Source organism: Talpa occidentalis, unplaced genomic scaffold (assembly GCF_014898055.3).
Source record: "Talpa occidentalis isolate TD23 unplaced genomic scaffold, MPIMG_talOcc4v2.1 talOcc4.17, whole genome shotgun sequence".
Taxonomy (NCBI): domain Eukaryota; kingdom Metazoa; phylum Chordata; class Mammalia; order Eulipotyphla; family Talpidae; genus Talpa; species Talpa occidentalis.
This window is the reverse complement of record NW_023601754.1, coordinates 36,305,389-36,331,554: the sequence shown is the minus strand read 5'-3', so window position 1 is coordinate 36,331,554 and position 26,166 is coordinate 36,305,389. Positions and strand designations below refer to the sequence as shown.

Below are 26,166 nucleotides of genomic sequence, written 5' to 3'. Positions count from 1 at the left end.
CTGGTCCCGCAGCACTAAAGGATTATACCCACATTTGCAACATCTTTGGATTGGAGGAGTCAAAGATGTGTCTCTGGTCTCTATCTGGAACAGCTAACAGAGCTTTTGGCTTATGGTCAGCAGGACATGCTCCTGTTAGGATATATGCTCCCTCTTACCCTTTCCCCCATTAAAGAAAAAGACAGAGTATAGTAGATGGTGGCTGGGTCTACAGTAACTTTATTGTAACAGAGAAACCAGGCTGCAAGAAGTCTACATGATTTGAGCAGATCGTGGGTATCTTTTCAAAAGTTGGAGTCTGAGCCCAGCTGGTAGCACACACAGATAAAAACCAAAGCCCAGAGCATCCTCTTTCCTGGTCCTCCCCTGCACTGCCCAACTCAGGATGAGGGACAGGTGCCTGCGCAACAGCACTGAACTAAGGGGTGAAGTCCAACTGGGCAGAGGCAACATCCTGATGAGACAATTGAACAACCACTGAAGAGGATTCTGAAATAAAGTGCAGTTACCCACTCTGCTATTTTTTGATGAGAAGGGTGAAGGTGTGGGATGAGCAGTAAATTATGCTCTTCATTCTTCAAACAAGTAAATCCTATAGGACGGGGTTGCTGGTCAATCAAGCAGTGGAATAGGATGAAAATCTAGGCTAGTTACAGAACTTTGTGCCTAAGGGAAAGCAGAGCAGTGGCAAGGGAGAAGAGAAGAACATTGAAATGCCCATGAATGTTGAAAAGAAGAGCCTTCTTTCTTTTTTTATTTAGATCAGATGGGATGCAGCATCTTTTATTTTTCCATGCTGCAGTGGCAGCCAACTCACTGGTTTTCGTAAAACATGATTTTTATTAATATGGTCTGGTAACAAGGTTGCTAAATTCCAAGAGGACAAACACGAGGCTGATGGTTAGTGTTAGAACTAGGTCTTCTTCCCAAAGCCTCTGCTAAGAGCTATTTCTCATGTTGGATACACAGAGGGACCCCCAGCACCATGAGGTGCTGCAGTTAAAGCTTCTGAGAATATCACAATGGCATGATCGAAAGGGTCATTTTTGGGCTATGACTTTTTTGTACATGTAAACTTTCAGAAAAGCTGAAGATACAAGGATGAGGGAGTTTGGTTTAGAGTCACAAAGTTCCAGACACCAGTCACAGATGCCTCTGCCCTATTCACTACACGTTCTTTTCAGAGAAACATGTTCAGTCGCTGAGTATTAAGCACTGTGGTTGAAGAAACGAGCTGCTCATCACCATCCACCCCCCTTCTCAGTGTGAATCTCACGACTGAAGACAGGAAGGTTATCTCTGTTTCCTCTCACCAGGAAGTTACTTGGTGACCTGATGAATGGCATGGGCAAGGTAGCCCACGTTACCGGAGGTGACCCCTGCCACGGAGATGCGGCCATCCTTCGTCATGTAGATGGAAAATTCCTTGGTCAGCCGCTCTACCTGCAAAGAGAAGGCACTCAGGCACTGCCTGGGCAGGGTGGGGAGTCTCCCTAACCAGGCATAAGAGCAGAAGGACCCAAAAATAACAAAAGCTTTATTTTCTCCCTTAAACCCTATACCCAAATTTGGTGCACTAGTTTAGAGTAAAGTAGGAATAAAAAGCTATTTTCAAGTGGGATGATGAATTTTGAAGGATGAAGAGATGAAAAGATTTAGCATGGTGGAAACCCAGATGCAGAATCCAGCTATGGAGTAGCCACTGCTCCTTTCATAATTCAGTCTTCTGTTTGTTCTGGTGTGAAAAGTGAAGGATTAATTAAAAAAAAACAAAATGAATGCTACATACTTCCTTTACCTGAAAAGTTTCTGAAATAATGTTTACAGGTAAGCGTGAATAGGTAGGTAACCCATGAGAAATTCTGGTTTGCAAGGACTGATCAGTCAGCTATGGGGGAGTCGGAGCCCACTCACCTGTTCAGGTTTTAGCCCTGTGAAACAAAACATGCCGATCTGGTCAGTGATGTGCTGCCAATTGTGGGAGGAGCCCTCCTTCTTGAGGTTGGACACCAGCTGAGTCCGCATGCTAATGATGCGATCGGCCATGCCTTTCACTTCTTGCAACCTGTAAAACAAAACAAAAGTCCTGTGATGCAGTGCTATTCTGGCCAAGCACTGGTAAGCCACTCCCACCATATGCCTTAACTACCCACTTGACTGAGTCATGTGCTGTCACTGGTCTAAAAAGAAAGCTATTTCATGGGTCTCCCTGGTGGCACAGGGGTTAAAGACAGCTCTATCAAGTGGTCACTAGCCACTGCAGCACAAGTTCAATCCCTGGCCAGCCAGGGAGCTGACTCACATGGCACAGCAGACCTCTCCTGTCTCGCCCATTGCTCCCCTAGCAATGTGTTTCATTAGCTCCACCTGTTCTGTTCCCCAACTCTGTCTCTGGTGAATCCTCTCACCTCCTCCGTACCTCTGGCCTACACCCCAGTTCTTGTATGCATAAATAAATAAATCTTTAAGAAAAAGTTATTTCAGAACATTTTGTTATATATCAGAATACTATTTTAAAGAATTTAAAACTATTTTATTGTATTTTTCTTAAAGATTTATTTATTTATGCATACAAGAACTGGGGTGCAGGCCAGAGTTGTGGGGGGTGAGAGAATTCACCAGAGACAGAGTGGGGAACAGAACAGGTAGATCGACTGAAATACACTGCTGAGGGGAGTGGTGGGCGGGTCAGGAGAGGTCTGCTGAGCCATGTGGGCAGCTCTCTGGCTCGGGATCGAACGCATGCTGCAATGGCTGTGGAGAGCTTCATGGGTTGAGTCTTTTTTTTTTTTTTTTAAGATTTATTTATTTATTCATACAAGAGCTGGGGCACAAGCTAGAGATGTGGGGGGTGAGAGGATTCACCAGTGACAGACCTGGGAACAGAACAGGCAGACTGACTGAAATACACTGCTGAGGGGAGCAATGGGCGAGACAGGAGAGGTCTGCTGCACCATGTGGGCAGTTCCCTGGCCGGGGATCGAACTCGTGCTGCAGTGGCTGTGGACAGCTTCATAGGTTGCGTCTTAACCCCTTGCACCACCAGGGAGGCCCCTAAAACTATTTTAAACTATATTTAAAAGTTAAGATATACTTGTTAGTAAAAACAAATGAATGACTAAATCTTAGAAAGGTTAAGACTTGTCATCCTTATGCAGGGGACGGAGCTATGGATTAAAGAGTAAAATATGGCCTTATTTTTAACATGGACAGTAGAAACATTCTTGTTCATTCACAGGTAACATGCTGCACTGTGAATCTACCACTAGTCCAAGCCATGTTCTCAGTGCTGAGGAGAAAGAAGGACTGAGAGCTGGTTCTGGTCTTTAAAAGCGTACAGTCCAGAGTGGCAACAGACTTACATAAACAACCAACTATGGAACAAGGCAAGACAAGGTATGTAATAGCAGCACAGGACTTCGTGGGAGCCCAAGAGGAGGAGGTTAGTTCTATCTGCGGAACTGGAGAAAGCAATCCTCTCACTATACTGGCTTCCTTCCTTCTGGACAATCTTCCCTTTCCTCAGACTCTACCGTTTTACACAGCTCAAATGCTGTGCAGTCCTCACTAGAATCAAGATTCCCCCTTTAGCTGGCATTTATCTCATTTTGTATAAGGTCCATCTTGTAGCAATGGTGTATGTGACTTGTTCACTAATTATGAAGTGCCTAAGGGTAAAGTTATTTTATCATCTAGTACTAAAGATGTATCATTTTTGCACATGTAAAATGTTTATATGCACATTAAAAAAATGAAGTCTTGACTACCATTAGGGAATATGAAAACACACACACACAAAAAACTTTAAAATATTATATTAAAAAAAGTTACTATAATTCTAAATGACAAAAAGAAAACCAATCTATACAAATATATATAATAGTTTGTTAAATAGTGTATTACAACTGTGGATAATAGCAAGCAAAGGGAAAAAAGCTGAGTTATGGTCAACTTTTTCCCCTTCTCCCAAACTTTCTGGAATGTTCTCACACATTCACTTTGTAATGGGAAAAAAAAATAATTTAAAAAATAATTCGTTTTGTTAAGTCTAGTAGTGGTCTGTCACACTGAAAAGAATTTTCCTGAACCTGACTTGCTATTTACTTCAGCGTTCGTAAGATTAATGTAAGGTAGAAAAACGGGCCTCCCTTGTGGCGCAAGGGGTTAAGATGCAGCACTATGAAGCTTGAATTGGATCCCTAGCCAGGAAGGTGACCCACATGGCACAAGGACCTCTCCTGTCTTGCCCGCTGCTCCCCTCAGCTGTGTATTTCAGTCAGTCTGCCTGTTCTGCTCCCCACTCTGTCTCTGGTGACATCTCTCACCCTCATACCTCTGGCCTGTACCCCAGTTCTTATATGCATAAATAAATAAATCTTAAAAAAATTAATTTAAGGTAGAAAAAACAATACTGGCACATGATGACTAGGTAAGCGGCAATATTTCTTACGAACAGCAGATTGAGCTTTTCAAGAAGCTGCTTAGAGATCTATTCCTGCAACTAAGCAGCTACCCAGAGATGAGAGGATGAGGAACTGCAATGTGTGGATCACGTTTGCCTCTTCAGGACAGGACCAATTTATTTATTTGAAAGTGACCACAAAATGCACACTCCCCTCTTCCTTCCACACATGGAATCTGCGATACTGTATTTCACCAGAGGCCAATCATAAGTGAGCTGTGAGGCATCAGTGGGGGGAAAGGCGGGTGGCCAGAGTGGCAGTGTGCCTTTACCACTGTTTGCGAAGATCAGGGTTGCTCAGGATGGTGGAGGCAATCCGGGCCCCATTGAGAGGAGGGTTGGAGTACATGGGACGGATCAAGATCTTCAACTGTGACTCTACCCTTTTGGCTTCATCAGCATCTTTGCAGACCACTGTGAAGGCTCCTACACGTTCACCTGAAAAGACAAAATGGATCTTGTCTTCTAGTTCTTCTGTCCAAAATGTTAAGCAAATCATGATTAAAAATCCACATATTTAAATTGCCACATAAACTGTGGCATGTCATATGTTTCATCAGAAGTACTACAAAATATACTCTCGTAGATAAAAAGTTTTCAATCATCAGAATGGTGAACCAAGGAAAAATAGAAAGTCTGAGTACTCAGTTTGTTCAAAGGTCTATTTTTATTTTATCCATTTTACTGGCTCATCAATTAGTTGCTTTTTATTTAGAGAAGCCATAATCATTTTTATTTTGTTTTCTGGAAGAAATCAGGAATATTACAGAAATTGTAGCTAAAAATAATAGTTAGAATACACTAGACCAATTTTTCCTCTCTAGATAAAAAGGAACAAGGATTGAGAGACAGACAGACATGGGTGGAGACAGACAGACAGACAGACATACACATCCCATCACCACCAAATCTTATACTTTTGTGGCATCCTCTGCCAGCACTTTTGCAAATTCCTCAGAACACACATCACTCTGGGTCTTTAGCTTACCATATAAGCCCATGTTCTTGGCATAGGACTGGCAGAGACAAACATTAATGCCCTGTTCGATGAAGTGGCGCACAGCCCAAGCATCCTTGTTACCATCACCACTGGCAAAGCCTTGGTAGGCCATGTCAAAGAAAGCAAATAGATTGTTTTTCTGGGAAGGAAAGAAAAGATGACCGAAGCTATAGGTAGTCCTCTGATGATGTTCCAGATGGTTATTTGTGCTTATTGGGAGCATGTGTAATAACAACTCTTTCATCCTGATAGTGCTCTCTGAATGCACTGAATAGAGTAATCTCATTCTGTTAGCAGCTTAGATTTGACAGAATGTAAAGGAAGGGAAACTAAAAGGAGTGAAAATGGCTGTTACACAAGGCTATAACATGAAAGCTTCCTCCTAATAATTGTGACTAGTGCCATCTGACAGCTGACCCTGTGAATGATAATGGCAATGCCAAGGACAGTGGCAAGGACAGGTGGGGGCACGAAAAAGTGAATTAAAGGATGAACAAGTAACCACTCACCAGGGCAAATGAGGAACCACTAGCAGCCTCCTGGGGTCTGTGGGTGCCTAGTATACAGGCAGCCAACGACAAGTTTTAGTAGAATTCCCTATATATTTCCAAACTGCTCATATCATCAACTACAGAGCTGCTAACTAAGCAAGTGAGCTCTTTCCTTCATGGAACTTTCATGCAGGCTTAAGTTATCTAACTCTCACTTGCTAGGGCTTCACCCAAGTTAAGCTTCTAAGGCTGGTTACTAAATAGAAACTGACTGTCACCAGTCAGCTGACTTCCTTACCTTCACCACTGTTGCTATTTCTTTCCACTGCTCAGGACGAGGGTCCACTCCCGTGGGATTGTGGGCACAGGCATGCAGGAGAAGAACACTTTGCTGTGGCATTTTCTAAAGAGAAAACCACCAAGAGATTATTTTGGAGCTTTAAAGGAAAGAGTTGACCAGAAATGCCATAGGGTCACTATCATTTGATAAATAACAGAGATAAACTGAGGACTGGGAATTAGCTCATTCTCAGTATTTTAAATTAGACACTGAGGGCCTCCCCTGGTGGCGCAGTGGTTGAGCGCTGGGCTGCCAAGCTGCCCACAGCCTCTGTAGCGCCGGTTCGATCCCCGGCCACCCACGAGGGTCCCACATGGCGTGACAGACCTCTCCTGCCGCGCCCGCTGCTCCCCTCAGCAGTGTATTTCTTCGTCAGCCTCCCTGTTCTGTTCCCCGCTCTGGTGAATTCTCTTACCCCCCTGCGCTTCTGACTGTACCCAGTGCTTGTATAAATAAATAAATCTTTATAAAAAGAAAAAGTTGCAAATAAATTGGGGTTTAATTTAAAAAAAAAAAAATTAGACACTGAGATCCAGCTGGGACGCTCAAATCTCTGCAAATGTTCTTTTGCCCCCTCATCCTGCAAGCCACACTTACTGAAATGTCCTCCATAGCGCCCGTGAAGTCAAAGCCACAGGTCTTGGGCTCATAGTATCGATAGCCATGGAGCTGCATGCCGGCATCCCTGAAGATGGGTGTGTGATTTCCCCAGGATGGTTTGGGCAGAAAGACATCTCGGCTGAACTTAAAAAACCTTTGCTAAAAGATGGGATGAGAGGAAACGGAAAATGAAGAAAGGAGAAACAAAAAAAAGGTTGATGTAGTTTATTGAGAGGAGTTTTCTTATTAGAAATTCAGCTTGTTTTTATCACCGAAAGAGCAGTAGGTGGGCCTCCCCAGTGGTGCTGCGGGTTGAACACAGTGCTGTGAAGCTGTCTGCAGCCTCGGCAGCGAGGATTTGATTCCCGGCCAGCCAGGGAGATTCCCACATGGCGCGGCAGACCTGTCCTGTCTCGCCCGCTGCTCCCCTCAGCAGTGTCTTTGGGCTGTCTGCCTGTTCTGCTCCCCGCTCTGTCTCTGGTGAACCCTCTCACCCTCCTGTGCCTCTGGTCTGTACCCCAGCTGTTGTATAAATAAAAAATCTTAAAAAAAATTAAAAAAAAAAGGAGCAGCAGGCAGTGCTGAATTCATGGTCTGACACAATGGCATGTAGACAACTACCTGTCTAGGCCTCACTTTCTTCATTTGAAAAATGGCATTAACCGAACTCCTTCATAAAGATTAAATGAGTTAAGATATAAAAGCTCCTAGTAACAGTATATGCTCATTAAATAGCATCTACACCACCACAACCACCATTATATCTTCCTTGTAATTTTCTCTAAGTTCTTTCATTACCAGTTTTCCCCAACTCCATTTATTAGAGAACAGGCAATCTTCCAATTCTGTGACAAGGAAATACACTTCTAGGTCAGCAAACACAGATGCAATAGGAAACCCCATCATCTTCAACGGACAGGTGGTCTTAGAGATTTTCCCTAAGTTTCCAGACTTACCAGAAAACTGGCTCCAATCCTTAAGGCTCCAGTTCCAGAAATGGTCTGCACGGTGACATACTGAAGGGGAGACACCTATAGTCAGCAAGCGAGGTACAATGCTCTCAACAGGCCCACACCTTAGCAAAACTGGGGTCACACCCACAAAGAAGACCTCTTCATAGTTGGTATCTTTCTTTTTTAGAAGCTGAAGTGGATGTTCCAAATGAATATTTGGAAACAAGACAATTCAAATGTTTCATTTCCCCATTTGCTCACAGACAGCCTGACCTCACCATCTACTCCCCAAAGAGCTGTCTCTTCAGTTTCCAGCACCTCTGTAAAGAAATTAATTCCTTCCGGCTATTATTAGTATCACACTGTGTTACATGAGAAACTTTCAGGGCTCAAAAATTCCCCTCCCCCAATATGAAAAAGGAGTGTTATAGAGGGAAAAAAAGACACAAATAGTTACAACATTAAAAATTACTCTAGAATTATATAAAATTGATGATTTTCTGAACATCAAAGTTCCTTGAAAAGCAAGTTAACAAGTGTACATTAGGGTGATATTTTCACATTTTAAAGGTTGTCCTAAGTGGTCCCCTTTGAATTTTTAGAATGTGAAAATAATCCCCTTTTGGGTAATAGGAATATGCCCAAGAGAAACTGTTTCTTCAAACTGGTTAACTTAAGAGATGAGTAAGAAACCACAGCAGGCATAAATTGTTTTTTAAGGTATCACAGGAGTACAAGGTGCTACAAAACTTAAACCTATTTTCTGAACTAGGGTTAAGAGCAGTGGACTAAATGATAGGGGGACTGACTTAACAAACTCTTTACTAAACTGTCTGCAAACTGGCAAGACAGAAATGAAAACTAGTAATTAATATTACTCTGGTAATATTAATGATTGTAATATTAATGATTCGCAAAAAGGCATAGCAACTCATAAAAGACAAGCTGCTGTTATTTTAAGAGGCCTACCTTATACTTGGGGTACAACTGGCTGAATGGAGCAAAATCATAAAAAAAAAATACAGACGTTTTCGTGAGAGGTTAATAGGTGGGTGGATGATTATAGACACAGAAAACTAAATCACATTCACCCTGGGGTCGAGGTTGTATGCTTTCCTCTGTGTTAATGAACTAACCTGTGGACTTAGACCACAGGTTAGTAACTATGTATTTATTTATATACATTTAGTCTGGTCTTAGGGTGTGGGAGGAGAGATATATTGACTTTTTTTTGTAACTTTGTATGTTTTCCCCCAGAAAAATAAATATTAAACATACAAATGTTTTTACTAAAAAGTACATTTGTCTCAAAAGTAAGCCCAACACAAGTGAGCTGGCAGCCAGGAGCAGGCTGTTTAGAGGCAGGAAGCACCCCACCTACCCAATGCTGGCCTTGTGCTGGGCTGGATCTGCAGTTTCACGCAGAGACCTCTTTGTAAAACGCGAATGTGCAGTGACTTTTAGTGTCATCTTTCTTCCACAATAAGAGGGTCCTTCCAGGAGACACCCAGGGGTTGCTTAGGCTCCCCTGCATGTTGCAACGACGCTCACTGACCTACGGGGAGGGCGGCATTGGTAGTGCCGCTGTTCCTGGCCCCGAGTCCACCTGGAGCTCTTTCCTGCCCTTCTTCCATCTAAGCTGGAACTCAGTACATGAGGGCAGGGGCCAATTATAGACCTAAAACTTGGCACAGATGGCACTTCCAAAGCATATTCAAAGTAAAATCAACATAAGTGCACAGAGACTAGCAGCAAAAGCAGTGTCAGGTCCATCAGTCAAATTACGACTTCATTTTCAAAATTACTAGTACATTTTTGGAATTGGTGTTTTATAGATTCCTTAATTTGTCCCAATTTACTATGTAAAGAAGACATATTAGCAATAGTGTTGCTACCTCAAAACAATCTTTTACAGCATTTCAAATTTGTTTAAGATGTTCAATTTAAAAACAGACCCTGTATGATACCAGTCTGCTCCGCTTACCCGGCCACTTTTCAAAACTTCGTTGTTCTCACCCAGGGCGAGCTCTGCAGATGCCTTACAGAAGTCGGCCAGTCCTGCAATGGGCAGGTATTCTTTGTCCAGATTTTTTGATGCAATCTGGGCCTCCGCCTAGAAGGGAAAAAGCATCCATTTACTTTCTTCTCCCTGCCCAGAATTAGCCTGATTAATAGTTAATGGTCTATAAATTAAAATTTGCAAGTAAAGCCTTGTTTTTTATTTGAGAGTTAGTCCAAGGAAAAGGGTAAGTAGGACACTTGATATTTCATATCACAGAATAGAAGTATTTTTTATCATAGTATTTTGTGGGTGGGTACACAGTATCTCTGGGTTACCATTTAACATGAAATGGCTTTCTTGAAAAGCATCCAAGAGTCAGTGCTAAGTTCTACTCCTCCTACGCACTCTCAGGATTAAACATGACACTGTGCCTGTTTGATGGATAATCAGAGAAGTGCAATCTGGGAGAAGACCATGGAGTTAGTTCTACCTCTTATTTTTACAATCAAGGAGACTCTAGCCCAGAAAGCTGAAGTGAGTCAAGCAGTCCCTGTCTGTTGGAGAAGGGGCAGCAAGAGAACTGACTGCCTTTTGATCAGCCAGCAGAACTCAGAAAGATGGAGGCTCCTTATTCCCTCCCCAGGTAATGCACCTTATAGCCTTGCTCCTCAGAGAACACACTGTCAGGGTGGAGCCAAGGATACAGTCTTGAGAAAATGTGTTGTAATGCCCAATGCATTGCTCAGACCTATCTGGATGGCATGTGACTGAGGACAGTTAAAGCTGTTACTTAAATATGTCTGCAAGGGGGCTGGGTGGGGCACATGCAGGAAACTCTTGTCTTGCAGCCACCCAAGACAGAGCTTCTTGAGTAAAAATTGCTACTGACCAATCTGGAGTGGCCTGCCTCTTTGGTCTTTTCTTCCCGCGTGTATGGGGCCTGGTTTCAGTGCAGATTTCAACTGGGGGCATTCTTGGGGTTTTGACCCAGCAGTGCCAGAATTAGAACCCAGGTCTCTGAACTCCCTCTGGCATGTTCTGGGAGCTCCCTTCAGGTTATTTATCCCAATTAGACAGGAGATGGATGGCAAGCTCACCTTCCGGACGCTAGGGAGCACATAAGGCTTTCCATTATCATCCCGGTAAGCACCAACTCCCAGATTCATCTTTTTGCTATTGGTGTCTCTCTTAAAGGCTTCTGTGACTCCCAGGATGGGATCTGGGGGTCCCATCTCCACGTGGGTCCACCAGGAGCTGAAATGGGAAATACAAAGTATCAGTAACTAGGCTAGATTTCCATGGCCAGAGACATTGCAAATCTACCAAAAATCCACTACAACAAATGCTTGCATGTATACTTTGCATAGGGCATACCAATAGACCCCATTCAACCAACAACGCACAAGTTTTCAAAGCATTGTGTAGGAAAGTGGAAAAGACCAATGATTTTCAAACAAATGCTATGAGAAACAGAAGGGTATGCTTAAATCATTGTATGTAGGATTTCAAGGTTGTCTGAACTTGACCTAAATTCCCAGCAATGAATATTTCAAGTAATTTGAATGGTAAAAAATGAAACTAGAGCAGCAAGGGCAACTGCAAGAAGATTATGTAACCCTCAAAAGGGGCTTGGGTTTTATCCTATTCCCAGATTTGTTAAGAGTACCATTTGGAATCTGCTGAAAATAGGTTTTGGGGCTCCACTTTGGAAATGCATAGAATTCCTAAAGAATTTTTTTTCTGGGGGGCTGGGGAAAATGGCTGATCAGTTAAGGGGAGTAAAATGAATGGACTTGCATTTTTAGAGCTCATCTGGTGGTATGGTGAGGTACTGAATACAGTGGTAAGGGCAGATGCAGAAAGATCACTCAAGAATCTGGTTCTTTGTCTGGCAAGAGATAAAGCAAGGAGGGTAGCAAGTAGCGTGGGGGCAGCAGGGGTGGAGAGGAATGCAGAGAATTGTTGGGTATGTAGGTATTAAAACTAGCAGAACTGTTTATAACATCCTAATGATGCCCTCATTACTTTTTGAGTTATGTTTGGTAGTGTTATTTTTATTTGTACTAGTTACGATTTTGCATTTAAGTATGATCTTTTTTTTTTTTTTAAGATTTTATTTATTTATTTATACAAGCACTGGGTACAGTCAGAAGCGCGGGAAGGTGAGAGAATTCACCAGCGGGGAGCAGAATAGGCAGACTGACGAAGTACACTGCTGAGGGGAGCAGCGGGTGCTGCAGGAGAGGTCTGTGTGCCATTTGGGACCCTTGCCCGGTGGCCAGGGATTGAACCGGCCTTGCGGAAGCTGAGGGCAGCTTCACAGCCCAGCGCTCAACCACTGCGCCACCGGGGTGGCCCACATATGATCCTTTAACAGTCATAGAGAACATGACTGGTCAAGTGAAGTACAGAGCTGGGGATATATACCTCGTCTTTCCTTGGCTCCCAGTGAATGCCCAGAGGCAACAGAACTTTAACTCTCTCTAGCTTGTCCCCACCAACAACTGCTCTGGGGTTTGGCTTGTGGTCACTTATAAGCCCTACTCCCCTACCACACTTGTCCCAAGCAATGACTGAATTTGGGTAATGCTCTGACCATTCAGTGATCTCTGTAAAATTTGCAGTAGAAATCTAGTTCTCTGTTCGATGAGAGATGACAGATAATCTGGTTTGTTGTCTTTTTGTCTTTATGGATTTGGAGCTAAAATTAAGAATGTTGTAAACTTTTTCTTTGGACCCATGAGGCTTTTCTTGCTGTTTACTCTTTGATCAGTGACTCATGTTGTCTATTTGAAGAGCTATATCCTCTCTATGAATCAGTAATTCAAAATAAGTGTTTTTTGTTTTACCTGAGTGTCTAAATCTGAAATGTTTTCCATCACAGGGGGGTACTAAAAATCATAAAAATTTCAAGGGTACTCTGTTCTGTTTGTGTTGTAGAGATTGAATTTCTAGCACTTTAAGTATGGTAGACTTACTATTTTCCCTCTAAAAAAAATTTTTTCTTAAAAAAGTCAAATGTTGGGCCTCCCCGGTGGCGCAGCGGTTGAGCGCTGGGTTGCGAAGCTGCCTGCAGCCTCTGCAGCACCGGTTTGATCCCTGGCTGCTCCCCGGCCACCGGAGGAGGGTCCCACATGGCACGCAAACCTCTCCTGTCGCCAGCTGCTCCCCTCAGCAGTGTACTTCGGTCTTTCTGCCTGCTCTGCTCCCCGGTCTGGCTCTGGTGAATTCTCTCACCCTCCCGTGCTTCTGACTATACCCAGTGCTTGTATAAATAAATAAATAAATCTTAAAAAAAAAAAAAAAAAAAAGACTGAAAAAAGTCAAATGTTTTTAAAATTCAAATATAAACATTTGATAAATAAAACTAGTTTAATTCTGATTTAATAAAAAGTTAAGTCTTTTATTTATTCATATTAAGTATAATACATGCATATACTCTAATATATGTGGGTTTGTTTTTCCTAAACTTACACTGGTTTACTTAGCAAATAAGCTAACATTACTCCTACACACTTTAAATGTTACTCCTACACGAAAAATGTAAATTTGTGTTATCATTCTGACAAATTTTTAATTTCAACAATTACATATTTTTTACTCCTTTAGTAATAGGTTTTATTTTTTATTTTTTAAAAAAGATTTATTTATTTATTTATACAAGCACTGGGTACAGTCAGAAGCGAGGGAGGGCGAGCGAATTCACGAGTCAGAGCGGGGAACAGAGCAGGCAGAGTGACGAAAATACACTGCTGAGGGGAGCAGTGGGCGCAGCAAGAGAGGTCTGTTGTGCCATGTGGGACCCTCGCTGGTGGCCGGGGAGGTTTTACTTTTTAGAACAGCTTTACATTTACAGAAAATTGATAATACAGAATTTCCATATACTCACCCACCCCAACAATTTCCTTTTGTTAACATTTTACATTACAACTAGTAAACTAACATGGATACATTATCAAGTCTACAATTTATTCAGATTTCTTTAGTTTTGACTGTGTGTCCTATTCCTGTCCCAGGATCCCATCTGGACACCTCATTACCTTTGGCTGTCATGTCTCCTTAAACTCCTTTTGGCTCTGACAGCTCCAAATATTTCTTGTTTTTGATGATCTTGACAGTTTGGGCAGTACTAGTCAGGCATACTGTGGGATCCTCTCCTGGAATTTTGTCTTATGTTTTCCTCATGATGAGATGGGGATAATGGGTTTTTGGAGAATGTTATATTTTGTAATATGGCAACTTGAAGACAATTTTTAAGATCTTTAAGTAGCTTAAGTCTTGGAATAAATTATGAATTGATGGGTTTATCACTGGATACCCAGATAATTTCTAAAATAAGATATACTTTGATTACTAAGCATAATTCAAAGTATACTTTATTTTTATAAGCTCTAGGGTGGCTGTAACTAAGTTATTTTAGTGTGCACATTCTTTGTTGCCATTTTAAGGAGATCTAAAAAGAATGTGTGTATCACTTTAGAGGCTGTACTGTGTGTTCATGAGCTTTATGAGCCTGAGAAAATGCTGTGCAGCACTGAGAGCAATTCCCTTTCTCCTCAGTTTTGTCTATGAAATCGAAGTTACTTAAACTAAAAGTTCAAATCAATGAGTGGTTGAGACAACTAGTATCAACAGTAACATAAACACAACTGTGTATGAGCTTTTGTTTTTTGATGAACAAGAGTTGTTTGTTGAGTCCTAAAGCAGTGGTTCTCAACCATTTTGGTCTTTGTATCTCTTTATATTCTTCCAATTAAGAACCTGAAATGGCTTTTATTTAGGTGTGGCCTAACTACTAATATTCACTGTATTGTGGCAAGTGAATTTTCAATTTATTTTAATAACTAAGTCTGAAAACAAACTATGCAACATGTTAACATTTTAACAAAGTTTGCCCAGGCTTCCTTGGTTTAGTGATTAACAACTTCACCTACAATATGACAAGTTATCTTTACCTTCTATGTAATCTGCCTTGACACTTGAGATTCTGGGTTTTACGAGAACATTTCTCTCTGCTTTCTGTTGACTCTCTTATGTCCTTGATTAAGTATAGAATAAAACAAACAAAAAACTCTCACATATGAGCTAAGGTTGCTTATAATCATGCTATATGTTTACTTTTAAAGTTCTTTCATTTCTTTTAAATAGGTATGAAATTATTTCTTAGGCACTCACAATCCTATCTTAATCAAGTAACCATATCATGTAACAACTTTTTTGATTTGGCCTTCTCAAAGTCTTTGATTTCCTTAATCAACCACTGAAAACCTGCTATGTGCTAACCTGGGTATAGAAAGAAGAGAAAAACATAATTCCTGCCCATCAGATTAAGTCCAGAGGGGTGACCTGTAGGGAATTACAAACAGTGCAGGACAATGATGATGTACAGTGAAAAAGACTGACTCAAGACACAAAGAGTTCTGGAAGACACAAGGAAAAGACCCATTTTTTTTAAAGATTAATTTATTTATGCATACAAGAACTGGGGTACAGGCCAGAGGTGCGGGAGGTGAGAGGATTCACCAGAGGCAGAGTGGGGAGCAGAATAGGCAGATCTACTGAAATATACTGCTGAGGGGAGCAGTGGGCGAGACAGGCGAGGTCTGTGGGTCACCTCCTTGGCTGGGGATCAAACTCGTGCTGCAATGGCTGCCTACAGCTTCATAATACTGACACTTAACCCCCTGCGCTACCAGGGAGACCCCACAAGGAAAAGACCTATTAATATTCCTGGGAAGGGGAGGGAAGAATAGGCTTAGGAATGTTTCCAGGAGGAAGTGACCTATGAGAAAAAGTCAAGGTGAGAAAGAGTGGGTGGGACAGGTGCTGTAGAATCAAGAAGTTAGGGAAGCAAGGTTCCAAATTATTGAGGTGACACAGTCCAAATTCTCTTAGTGATCATTTCTCCAGTCTTAACCAATCAAATGTTTCAGCTCAGCACAACTGAAGTTCTCAGTGCTTATCTACTGATAAGCTCAGCGACCTGTTCCATCAGAATTTCTTTCCTGGGTCTCCCTGGTGGCACAGGGGTTAAGAAACAACCTATGAAAGCAATCCGCGGCCATTGCAGCAAGAGTTCGGTTCCTGGCCGAGCAGGGAGAAACCCAAATGGCGGGACAGACCTCTCTTGTCTCGCCTGTTACTCCCCTCAGCAGTGTACTTCAGTCTGTCTGCCTGTTGTTTCCCACTCTGTCTCTGGTGAATCCTCTCACCCCCCGCATCTCTGGCCTGCCCAATTCTCGTATAAAATAAAAATAAATCTTAAAAAAAAAAAGAAAAAAAGAATTTCTTTCCTAACAATGGTTCTCTGGTTGAACTTGTGGTGAGTCAGCGCTCAAACACCTCTGTGTGCCATGAGGGGAGCATTACTTCAACGGCTGGGTGGCTGGTTGGCCTCAGCAGTAGAGTGAAATTTATGCTCTTTTGACAAGCTGAAACTTATTTCAGTAGATATAATACTTTCATTCTGTTATTAAAGGGTGGATTATTCTGCTTTTGGATTTCTTAGGCTTTTCTTTGAATAGCTCACAGTGGGCAATGTCAATAATGGGCAAGATGTGTGAATTCAGGTAACACCTACCTGCGTGTGAACACAGCTAAGCCATTAAACATCTATGTTTCGTCTTTTCTTATCTGTAAAATGGGGGCATAACAGTACTTATCTCACAAGTTTGTTATAATGGTGAAAGGGGTCATAAAATACATTTGCAATAAAATCTGGCTCAGAGTGTGTGCTTGATTCAGTAGTAGCTATCACTTTCACTACATTGCCATTAAACTTTTACTTGAGGCAAGCATGTAGCAAGCATAGTCACAGCTATTCAATTATTATCACTTAGTTTTTTTTCTAGAGCCCCAGGAGACATTATCATTATCACCCTTTCCCCTCCTAGCTCTATTACCAGGACTCAAAATCCCTCTTCTCATTCTTTTTCCTTGTTCAGGCTGCCTAGGCATAGCAAGAAACAAATATCTTGAAACAACTTGTGGACCTGGCCTGGAGGAAGCTTTTGTTATTTTCTACCCATAGTTCAGACCCTGAAAACATGTAGCCACTTGCCTATGTACAACACTGTCATTAACTGATGAGTGAAAGAAGTAGTTTTGAGTACTTTTGAGTTTCAAGGACATTATCATAGAAAATTTCTAGTTTCATTTTCAAAAGCAGTTTTCATTTTAAAAAGATGGTTCTCTCTCCAGGGCCTTCACTCAGAGATCACAAAAGCACAGCCTCTAACCCAACGGACAGAAGGCACCATTCTTGTTAAATGATATGAAAAGTACTTATCTGTGAAGTTTTTAAAAAAATTCATCTAGCACCAAAAGGACACAAAAACATTGATTCAAAAGAATACTTGTACCCCTGTGTTTATTGCAGCACTATTTATAATGGGTAAAATCTGGAAACAACCCAAATGCCCAAAAATAGATGACTGGATCAACAAGATGTGGTGTGTGTGTGTGTGTACATACACACACACACACACACACAATGGAATACTATTCAACAATCGAAAAGACAAACTCATGCCATTCGTAGCGACATGGATGGAGCTAGAAGGAATTATGCTCAGTGAAATAAGCCAGAAGGAAAATGAAAAATATCAGATGGTTTTACTTATAGGAGGAATATAGGGGACCCAAACAAGAGATCAGGGGGAAAAATAGCTATATAAAACATAACAAAAAACAAATTAAAAAAAAACCCAGATAATTATAAACCAGAGACATCCTGCAGGGGAGGAGGAGGGAGAGGAGTCAGAGGGAGGAAGGGAGGAGCACAGGGGACTGAGGTGATGGTGCATGGGTGCATTGGGGAAGGAAATTCTATGGGGACTACACCTGGGGGTGGGAAGAGAAAGCAAACATTGTTTAAAAATGAACAACAGGCCTCCCCGGTGGCGCAGTGGTTGAGCGCTGGGTTGCGAAGCTGCCCACGGCCTCTGCGGCAGCGGTTCGATCCCCGGCTGCTCCCCGGCCACCAGAGGAGGGTCCCACATGGCGCGCAGACCTCTCCTGCCGCCCGCTGCTCCCCTCAGCAGTGTACTTCGGTCCTTCTGCCTGCTCTGCTCCCCGCTCTGGCTCTGGTGAATTCTCTCACCCTCCCGCGCTTCTGACTGTACCCAATGCATGTATAAACAAAACAAACAAACAAAAAATAAAAAAAAAAAACATGCCTCTATTAAAAAAAAAAAAAAAATGAACAACAATGTAAAAAATATATAAATGAAAAAAAAATTCATCTAGCATAGAAATTTTCTCAGAAATGATTAGCCCTGAATTTTCTGTTAGAGAAAGACATCTGATTGAAAATTGTAGCTTTTAAGACTTGTAAAAAGCAATCTGAAAAGAGTGAGTCTCAAATAATACAAATACAGGAGCAGGCAACTCAATTTGATCAACTCTGTATCAGTCATGTTCTGAGCCTCTATGTTCTTCTTTACTCAATTCCTTAAAAAAAAAAAACAGTCAACACTGTACCCACATAGAAAGAACTCTAATTTTTTTTAGGACTAGTACGAGACGAAAACGAGTGTTCTAAGGACAATATTGATGCTGATCAGTAACCTACAAAGAGATTCCTATCTATGCACTTTGGACTTAAGTTCAAAGCCTCACCATTGAGCAATACTAACTATCCAACCAAAATAGGTACAAAGTATTCAGATAAGCATTTCCAAATTAAATGCCTTCAAAATTTCCCAGGAGCCTACCTAGTGCTTTATGTAGCTTTAAAAATGCTTTCCCTCACATTCTTGTTTTAAAATAACAAGAGATGTTAACTTGCACATCATTAGAGAGCTAAAAACAGCAAAGACAATACAACAATTTTGATCTTCTAGTTACTGGCTGTATCACTATTGTACACTGCCCTTCTAAAGCACCTCATGATAATCCTTCAGTTATTGCACTAAAAATTACTCGAAACAATTAAGAACCATATCATGATAAATCAGAATACACCTATCTATTTTAATTTCTCATGTCACTAGGCTTTTATAGCACTGGTCAGTAAGAAAAGATTAAATGTCCAGTGCTTTGCTTTAAAAAATGCAGCTAAATAAAACACTTGAACTTAATTCTATAAATGACCTAAGAGGGAAAAATTAAGTATTTAATAGGATAAAATACTCATTTCTTCAGAATACCAACTCTGAAGGTTTTGGTGTATTAGGATGAGGCCTTTTTAAAAAGAGAAACTTAAATGGATTGAGTATATTTTAAATGTTTTCCACTTTTACATTTGGATTTAGAAAAAAATGTAACTAAAGAAACCACTTTTACAGCTGGCTTGTTGAGTAGCAGGAGTGAAGGTCTTGCTGTCTGAACAGTGAACAATCATAGCCAGCTATGGCATCGGGTTCTATCACCCCATCACACAGCATAGTTTAAACTTGAACATTATCTCCTTAACAGCAGGTGCACAAAAATCCTAAGGATTTTTTTTTTTTTGGTACACATTTTGCACCATGGTGGTTCCTCTATGTATTTAGGCTTTGATCCAAAATACAACTGTAAAATATTTGTTTCTCTTGCTTCAATTTTAAAATCCAGGTTTAAAATAAAAACACTCAACTTTATAGACTTGCCAGGCACTACGTGCTCTGATTTAACAGTGAACAAAGTGGGTAAGGTCTCTGCTCTCATGGAACTTAGTTCTAATGGAGGAAAAACAGAAAAGAAAAATGAGTCAGGCTTTCAAACAGGATGACTAAAAGGTCACACCCATAGGGAATTTCACCAAGCACTGTAAGTAGAGCTGTAGGCTACTAAGTCAAATCTGTAAAAGAGGTTATTTTAACAACGGTGAAAAAGGCCTCACTGGTGGTGCAGGGGTTAAAGACACAGCGCTGTCAAGCTATCACCAGCCCCAGTCAGGGAGCTGACCCACAGGGCACAGCAGAGACCTGCCTGTTCTGCTCCCCACTCTGTCTCTGGTGAATCCTCTCACCTCTGCCCTACACCCCAATTCTTGTATGCATAAATCTTTAAAAAAAAAAAAGGTGAAAAACTTCCTCTTGCTCATTGTTTTAGGCACCCCTTCCTGTTCTCCAAATTTGCTACATAAACGATAACCTCTCTTTAATTCTGCTCCACTGAAATAGCTGTTTTAAAGAGCATGTCTTGACAGTAGGCCAAGAAGGAACCAAATCAGGGAGAAATCAAAGCTCAAAAGCCTGGGTAAAACTGCACACCAAGAGCGTGGGGCTCTGGAAGGACATTCTGTCCTGCTGGCTTAAAGACATCGTATATCCTTTTATCCTTTTAAACGAAAGGCCAAGGGGTTGCTGCTTGCAGCTAATATCTGTGGGGTGGTTTGGAGCCCCGGTTTCTTGAGTGAATGAAATTTCCAGGCTCAGGTCTCCACCAGGAAGGAATTACTAACTCCTCTCATGCCCTGTCCTTTTCTCCGAAACACTTATCACGCTGTTGGAAACGACACACTTGGGACTTTTTTTGAGTGGCAACTGTTCCTCCCTCAGGCTAGTTCACCGCTGTGTCTATCAGCGTTTGGTCCAGTGCCTGGCGCAGAGACTGTGGTGACGAAATACAACTAAATGAAACAGCACGGGGGGATGGAGAGGAAGAACGGCGCCTTCCTCTTAAGGGCTTAAAATAAAAAGAGGTGCATTACACCCGGGCGCTTTTCCATTCCGAGGCCAAGCAGTGTAGTTGGGGAGGTGGTGGTGGTGGGGGGGTAAGACCGGGACGAGGAAGATGCCGGGCGCCAAGGTCACGGGATGCTGAGAGCAAACCCCAGCCCGAAAGCGAGAGTCACGGGCGGCTTCCTCCCGGGCGCTTCCTTCCGCGGGGCAAATGGCAGCCGGGCGCCGCCCAGCCAACCCCCGCCGGCCAGCGGGACCATGACAGGTGTGTCCCGCCGCCCCCCAGGGCAGCTGGTCAAGGGCACTCGCGCCCCGGGCGCCGCAGCCAATGGGCGCGAGGCAGCCTCGCCGCCCCAGCCAATGGGCGCCAGACCCGCGGGGCGCCGCAGCCCGCGTACTCACCCCGCGCCCCCGCCCCCACGGCGCACAACCTGCGTCTCATGACCCCCCCCCACCCTGGAAAGGGAGTCCGGGTGCCCGGGAGGGCCACACTTCCTAACCTAGGAGAACGCGTTGGCCCGTTCTCCCGCGGTCCTCAGGGCAGGGGACCGGAGGGATGTAGGACCGCGGGGGGTCGCTGGTGAGGGGGGGCAGGTTCGTGAGGCGAAGGCGCCTAACCCCAGGGAACCCTCACCCCCGTGAGGCCCCGCGAAGCCAGGAAGGCGTGTGTGTCCGTGCGGGGGGATGTAGGTGTCCCAGGACCCCCGCAGCCCGGCGGGGCAGGCCCGTCGTCCCGGGTCTCTCCCCATCTCCCCGGTTACCTGGCTCTGGCAGAAGCCACGGCGGCGAGGCCCGGGTGGAAGGCGGCGGCCACCCCGGACAGGACGCGACCCGAGTGCAGCAGGGCCATGGCGGGCGGCGAGAGGGCAGTGGGGAGCTGCGGGACGGAGCGGAGGGCCGGCGGGCGCAGACACCGAGCCGCGGGTTCCTGCTGAAGGTAAGGACAGCGACTCGCCGGCCGAGGCTAGAGCGCCCCCGGCCCGCGCCGCGTCACAGCGCACCCTGGCGGCCGGCGCGGGGCCCGCCGAGCAGTGGGGCGCGTGGGCCCGCCCCGGAGGCCGCCCCGAGGGACCGTGTTGGTCGCGGTTCGTAGCGTTTGGCTGGTCTCGTTCCTTTAATTACTACGGGCCGGGCCGCCCTGGTGGCGCAAGGGGTTAAGATGCAACCTGTGAAGCTATTAGCACCCACTCTAGCACAAGTTCGAGCCCCGGCCTAGCCAGGGAGCTACCCACATGGCGCGGCAGACCTCTCCTCTCCCGCCCGCTGCTCCCCTCGGCAGTGTATTTCAGTCAGTCTGCCTGTTCTGCTCCCCACTCTGTTTCTGGTGGATCCTCTCACACCCCTTACCTCTGGCTTGTACCTCAGTTCTTGTATGCTGAAATAAAATAACTTAAATAACATAAATTAAATAACTCTTTAAAAAACATAATTACTACCGACCGGTCACAAGAGGTAGCCACCATGGTGACGGCTTGGAAACTGGAGACATGTGGGCTGATGGAATGTGAAGGGATTGGCCCAACACCATCAGCCAGTACCAGTGTGGCCAGCCCCAAACCTTCAGTCTCTGTTGCTCTGTGGTCAAGCCACTCCACTGTCTTCCTGAATGTTTATTTATCGCTGTTAAGGAGCAGATACCATGCCTATCTCTGGGGGCATCTGTGAGGATTAAGTGAGATTAGCCAGTCATGACTAAAAACAGGGTCTGGTTGACCAAGCACAAAGTTACCCATGGTTGTTAATGATAAAATTTGTGCTTGTCAAACCCTTACAGTTATGTGTGGAAGAGAATTCCTTTAAAAGGAAAAAGTGAATGTATTTGAGATACTAGAGGCTGCAGGAGTCAAATAAGCACTCTAGAAAATGGCAGTTTCACTGACTGTCTTTTTTATTTTTTAAAGATTTATTTATTTTATATAAGAATTGGGGTACAGGTCAGAAGCGCGGGAGGGTGAGAGGATTCACCAGAGCCAGAGCGGGGAGCAGAACAGGCAGACAGACCAAAGACACTGCTGAGGGGAGCAGCTGTCGAGGCAGGAGAGGTCTGTCAAGCCACGTGGGATTCTCCCTGGCGGGTGGGGGATCGAATCGGCGCTGCAGAGGCTGCAGACAGCTTCACAGTGCGGCGCTCAACCACTGTGCCACTGGAGAGGCCCTTCACTGACTGTCTTGAAAACCCCAGTCACACCATGCACCTTGCCAATTTAATTTATCCTCTGTGCTGTGGCAATTCTTGGATTCTTTTAGAGACCAACCGAGGGTCACCTTCTAGAACCTTAAGTGTCTAGCTCTACTTTCTGTCTCAGGCTCTTTTGTTTTCTCTCTGACCTCAACCTGTACTCCCACTTTCTGTTCCAGCGCTGTGTTGGTTTTCTGCGGCTGCCACAAACTGGAGTGAGAATGGGTTATGTCTAACAGTGAGATGGTCCTGAGTCTCAAGAGAAGTCTGTTCCTCACCATACTCAAATCTCACCATCATTGGTATTATTATTTAAAAAATTACCTTGACCACTGCTGGAAACTCTGGAGTTATGAAAGCTGCCTGGAATTGAGCTGTTGGTCACCACGGGTCAGTAAAGACAGAGTTTCACTGGGAAATCAGCCCCCTCCCCCCGCTCACTTGCCTGTTGAAATTATAGATTATAGAACCGTAGAAACTGAAAGGCTGTCAGGAACTCATTTGGGACAGGGCTTCTCACACTATAATGTGCCCCGGGACCTTGTGACAATGCAGATTCTGATTCAGGGGTCTAGGGTGGGGCCTGTGGTTATGTATTTCTAATGAGCTCCCGGTGAGACCTATGTTGCCAGCCAGCAGACGGATGTACAGGAGCATCTGTTTAGTCCATGCCCACCTATAAGTGTCACAGGAAGCCTGTGTCCCAAACTGCAGACTTCCCACTATATATATGGAAAATTTGAGACCCAAAGAGGGAAGTATTGCCTAAGGTCATACAACCAACTGGGACTTGAGACTAGAAACAAAGGCACAGATTTCAGCAGCAAATGCAGATAGCCTGGAGGATCCTGATTTGTGTCCAGCCCTGCGTCACCCAGGAGTTAACTTATGGCCTCTACTTCAGCCCCAGGTTATAGGATCAGTTCTGCAAGTCAGCCTTCAGGATGCTGCGAAGAAACGACCTAATCTCTTCAGACCTGAGGATTGAAGACCCTTGAGAAAGGGAGAGCTCTGCACACTCAGTCTGTATTGGGGAGCACCTGAGCAACACCTGGGGAATGAAGAAGCCGGAAGAGTAGGGAGCTGTGCTACAGAGGTAACCCAGGCTCAGAAGCTGTCATGGCCTTGAAGAGTTTTCCTGAAGTGGGGCAGGGGGGCCTGGCTAGGATACCTCTGCATGACTCTTCCTCCCAAACCTCCTCTCACCTCCTCCTTCTGAGTGACTTTGCCTGGGCAAGTGATTGCTTCAGTGGGACGAGGGGCAGGGTATCTGAGCTGCACCCCACAGCATCTCCTAGACAAGTGTTACGTGAAATGTGTGAGGAGAGAGTACTTGGGGGCCGTGTGTACCTGATATGTGTGTGTAGCTGTGTATGGACTTGCCTGTCCCAGAGTCTGTAGACACATGGGGTGACTGTGTTTGAGTATGGCCCTGCTGTGTTTTGCATCTGTGTGCATCTGTGGAATTCAGTGTGTTGTGTATCTCTGAGCAGATGTCCACACGTGTTCCGTGTCCTGTTGCTGAAGAGAACAGAGGAGCCGACTGGGCCAGAATGTGGATGCTGGGCTGCCTCAGTGGCCTTGGAAGGGGAGAGGATGGTACTGGGGGAGAGGGCCACTCTCATTTGCAGAAGTAGTCCTTTCTTTGGTCTGACCAGGATCTTTCATATCCCTACTACCCTTCTTCCAAACCCAGCCTCTGTCAGGGAATACAAAATCACAGAATGAGAGCTTGGATGGAGTAGGGGTATGCTGGAGACAGCACTGTCTCATCAGTCAGCCTCCCTTTGGGGAGGTAGGAGAGTGGAGTTTCTTATGATGCTGCTCCTCCTCAGGGTGGGGAACCCCTGTAGAGAATCCCTAGAAAATCTCCCTGAAGCCTCTCCCTCTAGCTGACCATGTCTCCAACACTTCTGTGTATGTGAAATACTCTGGAAATGTACACCCATCCACAGCCACCTGAGAACCGTAAGGATTTTAATAAATGATTTAAAACATACTTGACTCATTGTGTCCATCTATGATTTCCCATGTACAGTCTCTGGGTGTCTTTTTTTTTTTTAAGATTTATTTATTTATACAAGAACTGGGGTACAGGCCAAAGGCGCAGGAGGGTGAGAGAATTCACCAGAGACAGAGCGGGGAGCAGAACAGGCAGACGGACCAAAAACACTGCTGAGGGGAGCAGCAGGCGAGACAGGAGAGGTCTGCCACACCATATGAGTATCTCCCTGGCTGGCCAGGAATCAAACCCTCACTGCAGAGGCTGCAGACAGCTCCACAGCGCTGTGTTCAACCTGCTGCGCGCGACCAGGGTGGCCCCCTCTGGGTGTCTTGATTCCCCTTTGTTCTTTTCACCTGTTGGCTGGGATCCTGACAGCAGGGACCCCAGTTCCTGGACTAGCCCAGGTTCTGGTCTAGCCCACACTTACTGGCTGCGGGGTGGGCGGGGGGCAGGGCAGCGCCTGGGACAGCAAGTGCCCACTTGTACAGCGCTGTGCCAGAGGCCACTGTGCTAGACGCTGCAGGGCGGGCAAAGGCCAGACAGCCCTGTGGGTGCTGGTGTAACAGGGTGGTCCCCAGGAAAGGGGGAGGTTCCCTGCCCCACCCAAGGGAGGGTGGAGCTGAGCAGGAAGAGGAGAAGCTGAAGAAGAGACTAAGGAAGGAAGCAGGATGGAGCCAGGAGACCTGGAGGAGGCGCATGGAGCCTAGAGACACGTGAAGAAACTGTGCTTGTCTTTTGGTCGTGGACTGGGTAACACAGATGTGGGTGAGACCCATGGGGAGGTGACCATGGCAGCTTTTATTTTGATGTTGATTTTGCTCTTTTCCTTGTGGCCTTGTCTGGTAGTTTCTGACCCTTTTCTGTGGGTGCCCACTGGAAGATGCTTTAGACTTGTAGCAGGCTTTGGGGCCTTGCTCTGGGCCAATCCCATATGGATGGACTTTTACCCACGAGGGGATGGGTAACTTTGGGTGCTTCATTTAGAAACTAGACTCTTTGACTTACCTGTATTGTTTCCTAGTTTCATTAAAGTTCCTTCCCATTAAAGTCTCCTATGTTTTGTATTGATGCGGCGGATGGCAGAACCCTACATAGAATAGGCAGGTTTGCGGGGTTTGGGCTACCCCTCTCCCCGTCCTATAACACTGGGTGTGGGAGTTATAGGAGCCAGAGTGGGAAGGCGCTGGGCACCAGAAGAGGGGAGGAGGCAGCAGATGAGTAGGACCTTGAAGGAAGAAGAGGTGTTTCAACATGAGCTCTACTTCCTAGTTCTCTGTATTGGGGAGACCAGGTCTGGGCCCTGTTGTTCTCATTTTGTGTGAGTGTGGGCCCCAAACAGTGAGGGGACTTACTGGGGGCACACAGAGCACCTTGGTATGGTGCTTTTATCTCCTAAGTTCTGTCCTTTCTAGCTGACTATGCTCCATCCTCTCTGCCCTATCCGTGGGGGTGTGAGGACAAGGTATCATAGCCAGGGCTGAGAGGTGAAGGTCTGAACATATTCCACCCACAGATCCCAAATATGTC

The 26,166-nt window shown here is 44.6% G+C and overlaps 1 protein-coding gene and 1 long non-coding RNA gene across 3 annotated transcripts; one reads left to right on the top strand and one right to left on the bottom strand.

The window, feature by feature from the left end:
- Positions 1–169: 169 nt before the first annotated feature.
- GOT2 (glutamic-oxaloacetic transaminase 2) lies at positions 170–21,365 on the bottom strand. Its single transcript, XM_037516424.2, has 10 exons — positions 21,217–21,365; positions 10,946–11,102; positions 9,831–9,959; positions 7,850–7,909; positions 6,891–7,052; positions 6,252–6,356; positions 5,451–5,601; positions 4,735–4,900; positions 1,915–2,065; positions 170–1,443 (listed from the first exon to the last, which is right to left on the bottom strand). Exons 1-10 carry the CDS (start codon positions 21,303–21,305, stop codon positions 1,321–1,323), a joined length of 1,293 nt encoding a protein of 430 aa, XP_037372321.1. The 5' UTR covers positions 21,306–21,365; the 3' UTR covers positions 170–1,320.
- Positions 3,242–24,624, top strand: LOC119249243 (uncharacterized). 2 transcript variants are annotated; one of them, XR_008552483.1, is made up of 3 exons: positions 3,242–3,396; positions 22,814–23,024; positions 23,539–24,624. It is a non-coding gene; the product is annotated as an uncharacterized LOC119249243 (long non-coding RNA). The 2 variants fall into 2 exon arrangements; XR_005126117.2 differs by lacking the exon at positions 3,242–3,396 and adding an exon at positions 21,354–21,392.
- Positions 24,625–26,166: the final 1,542 nt, after the last annotated feature.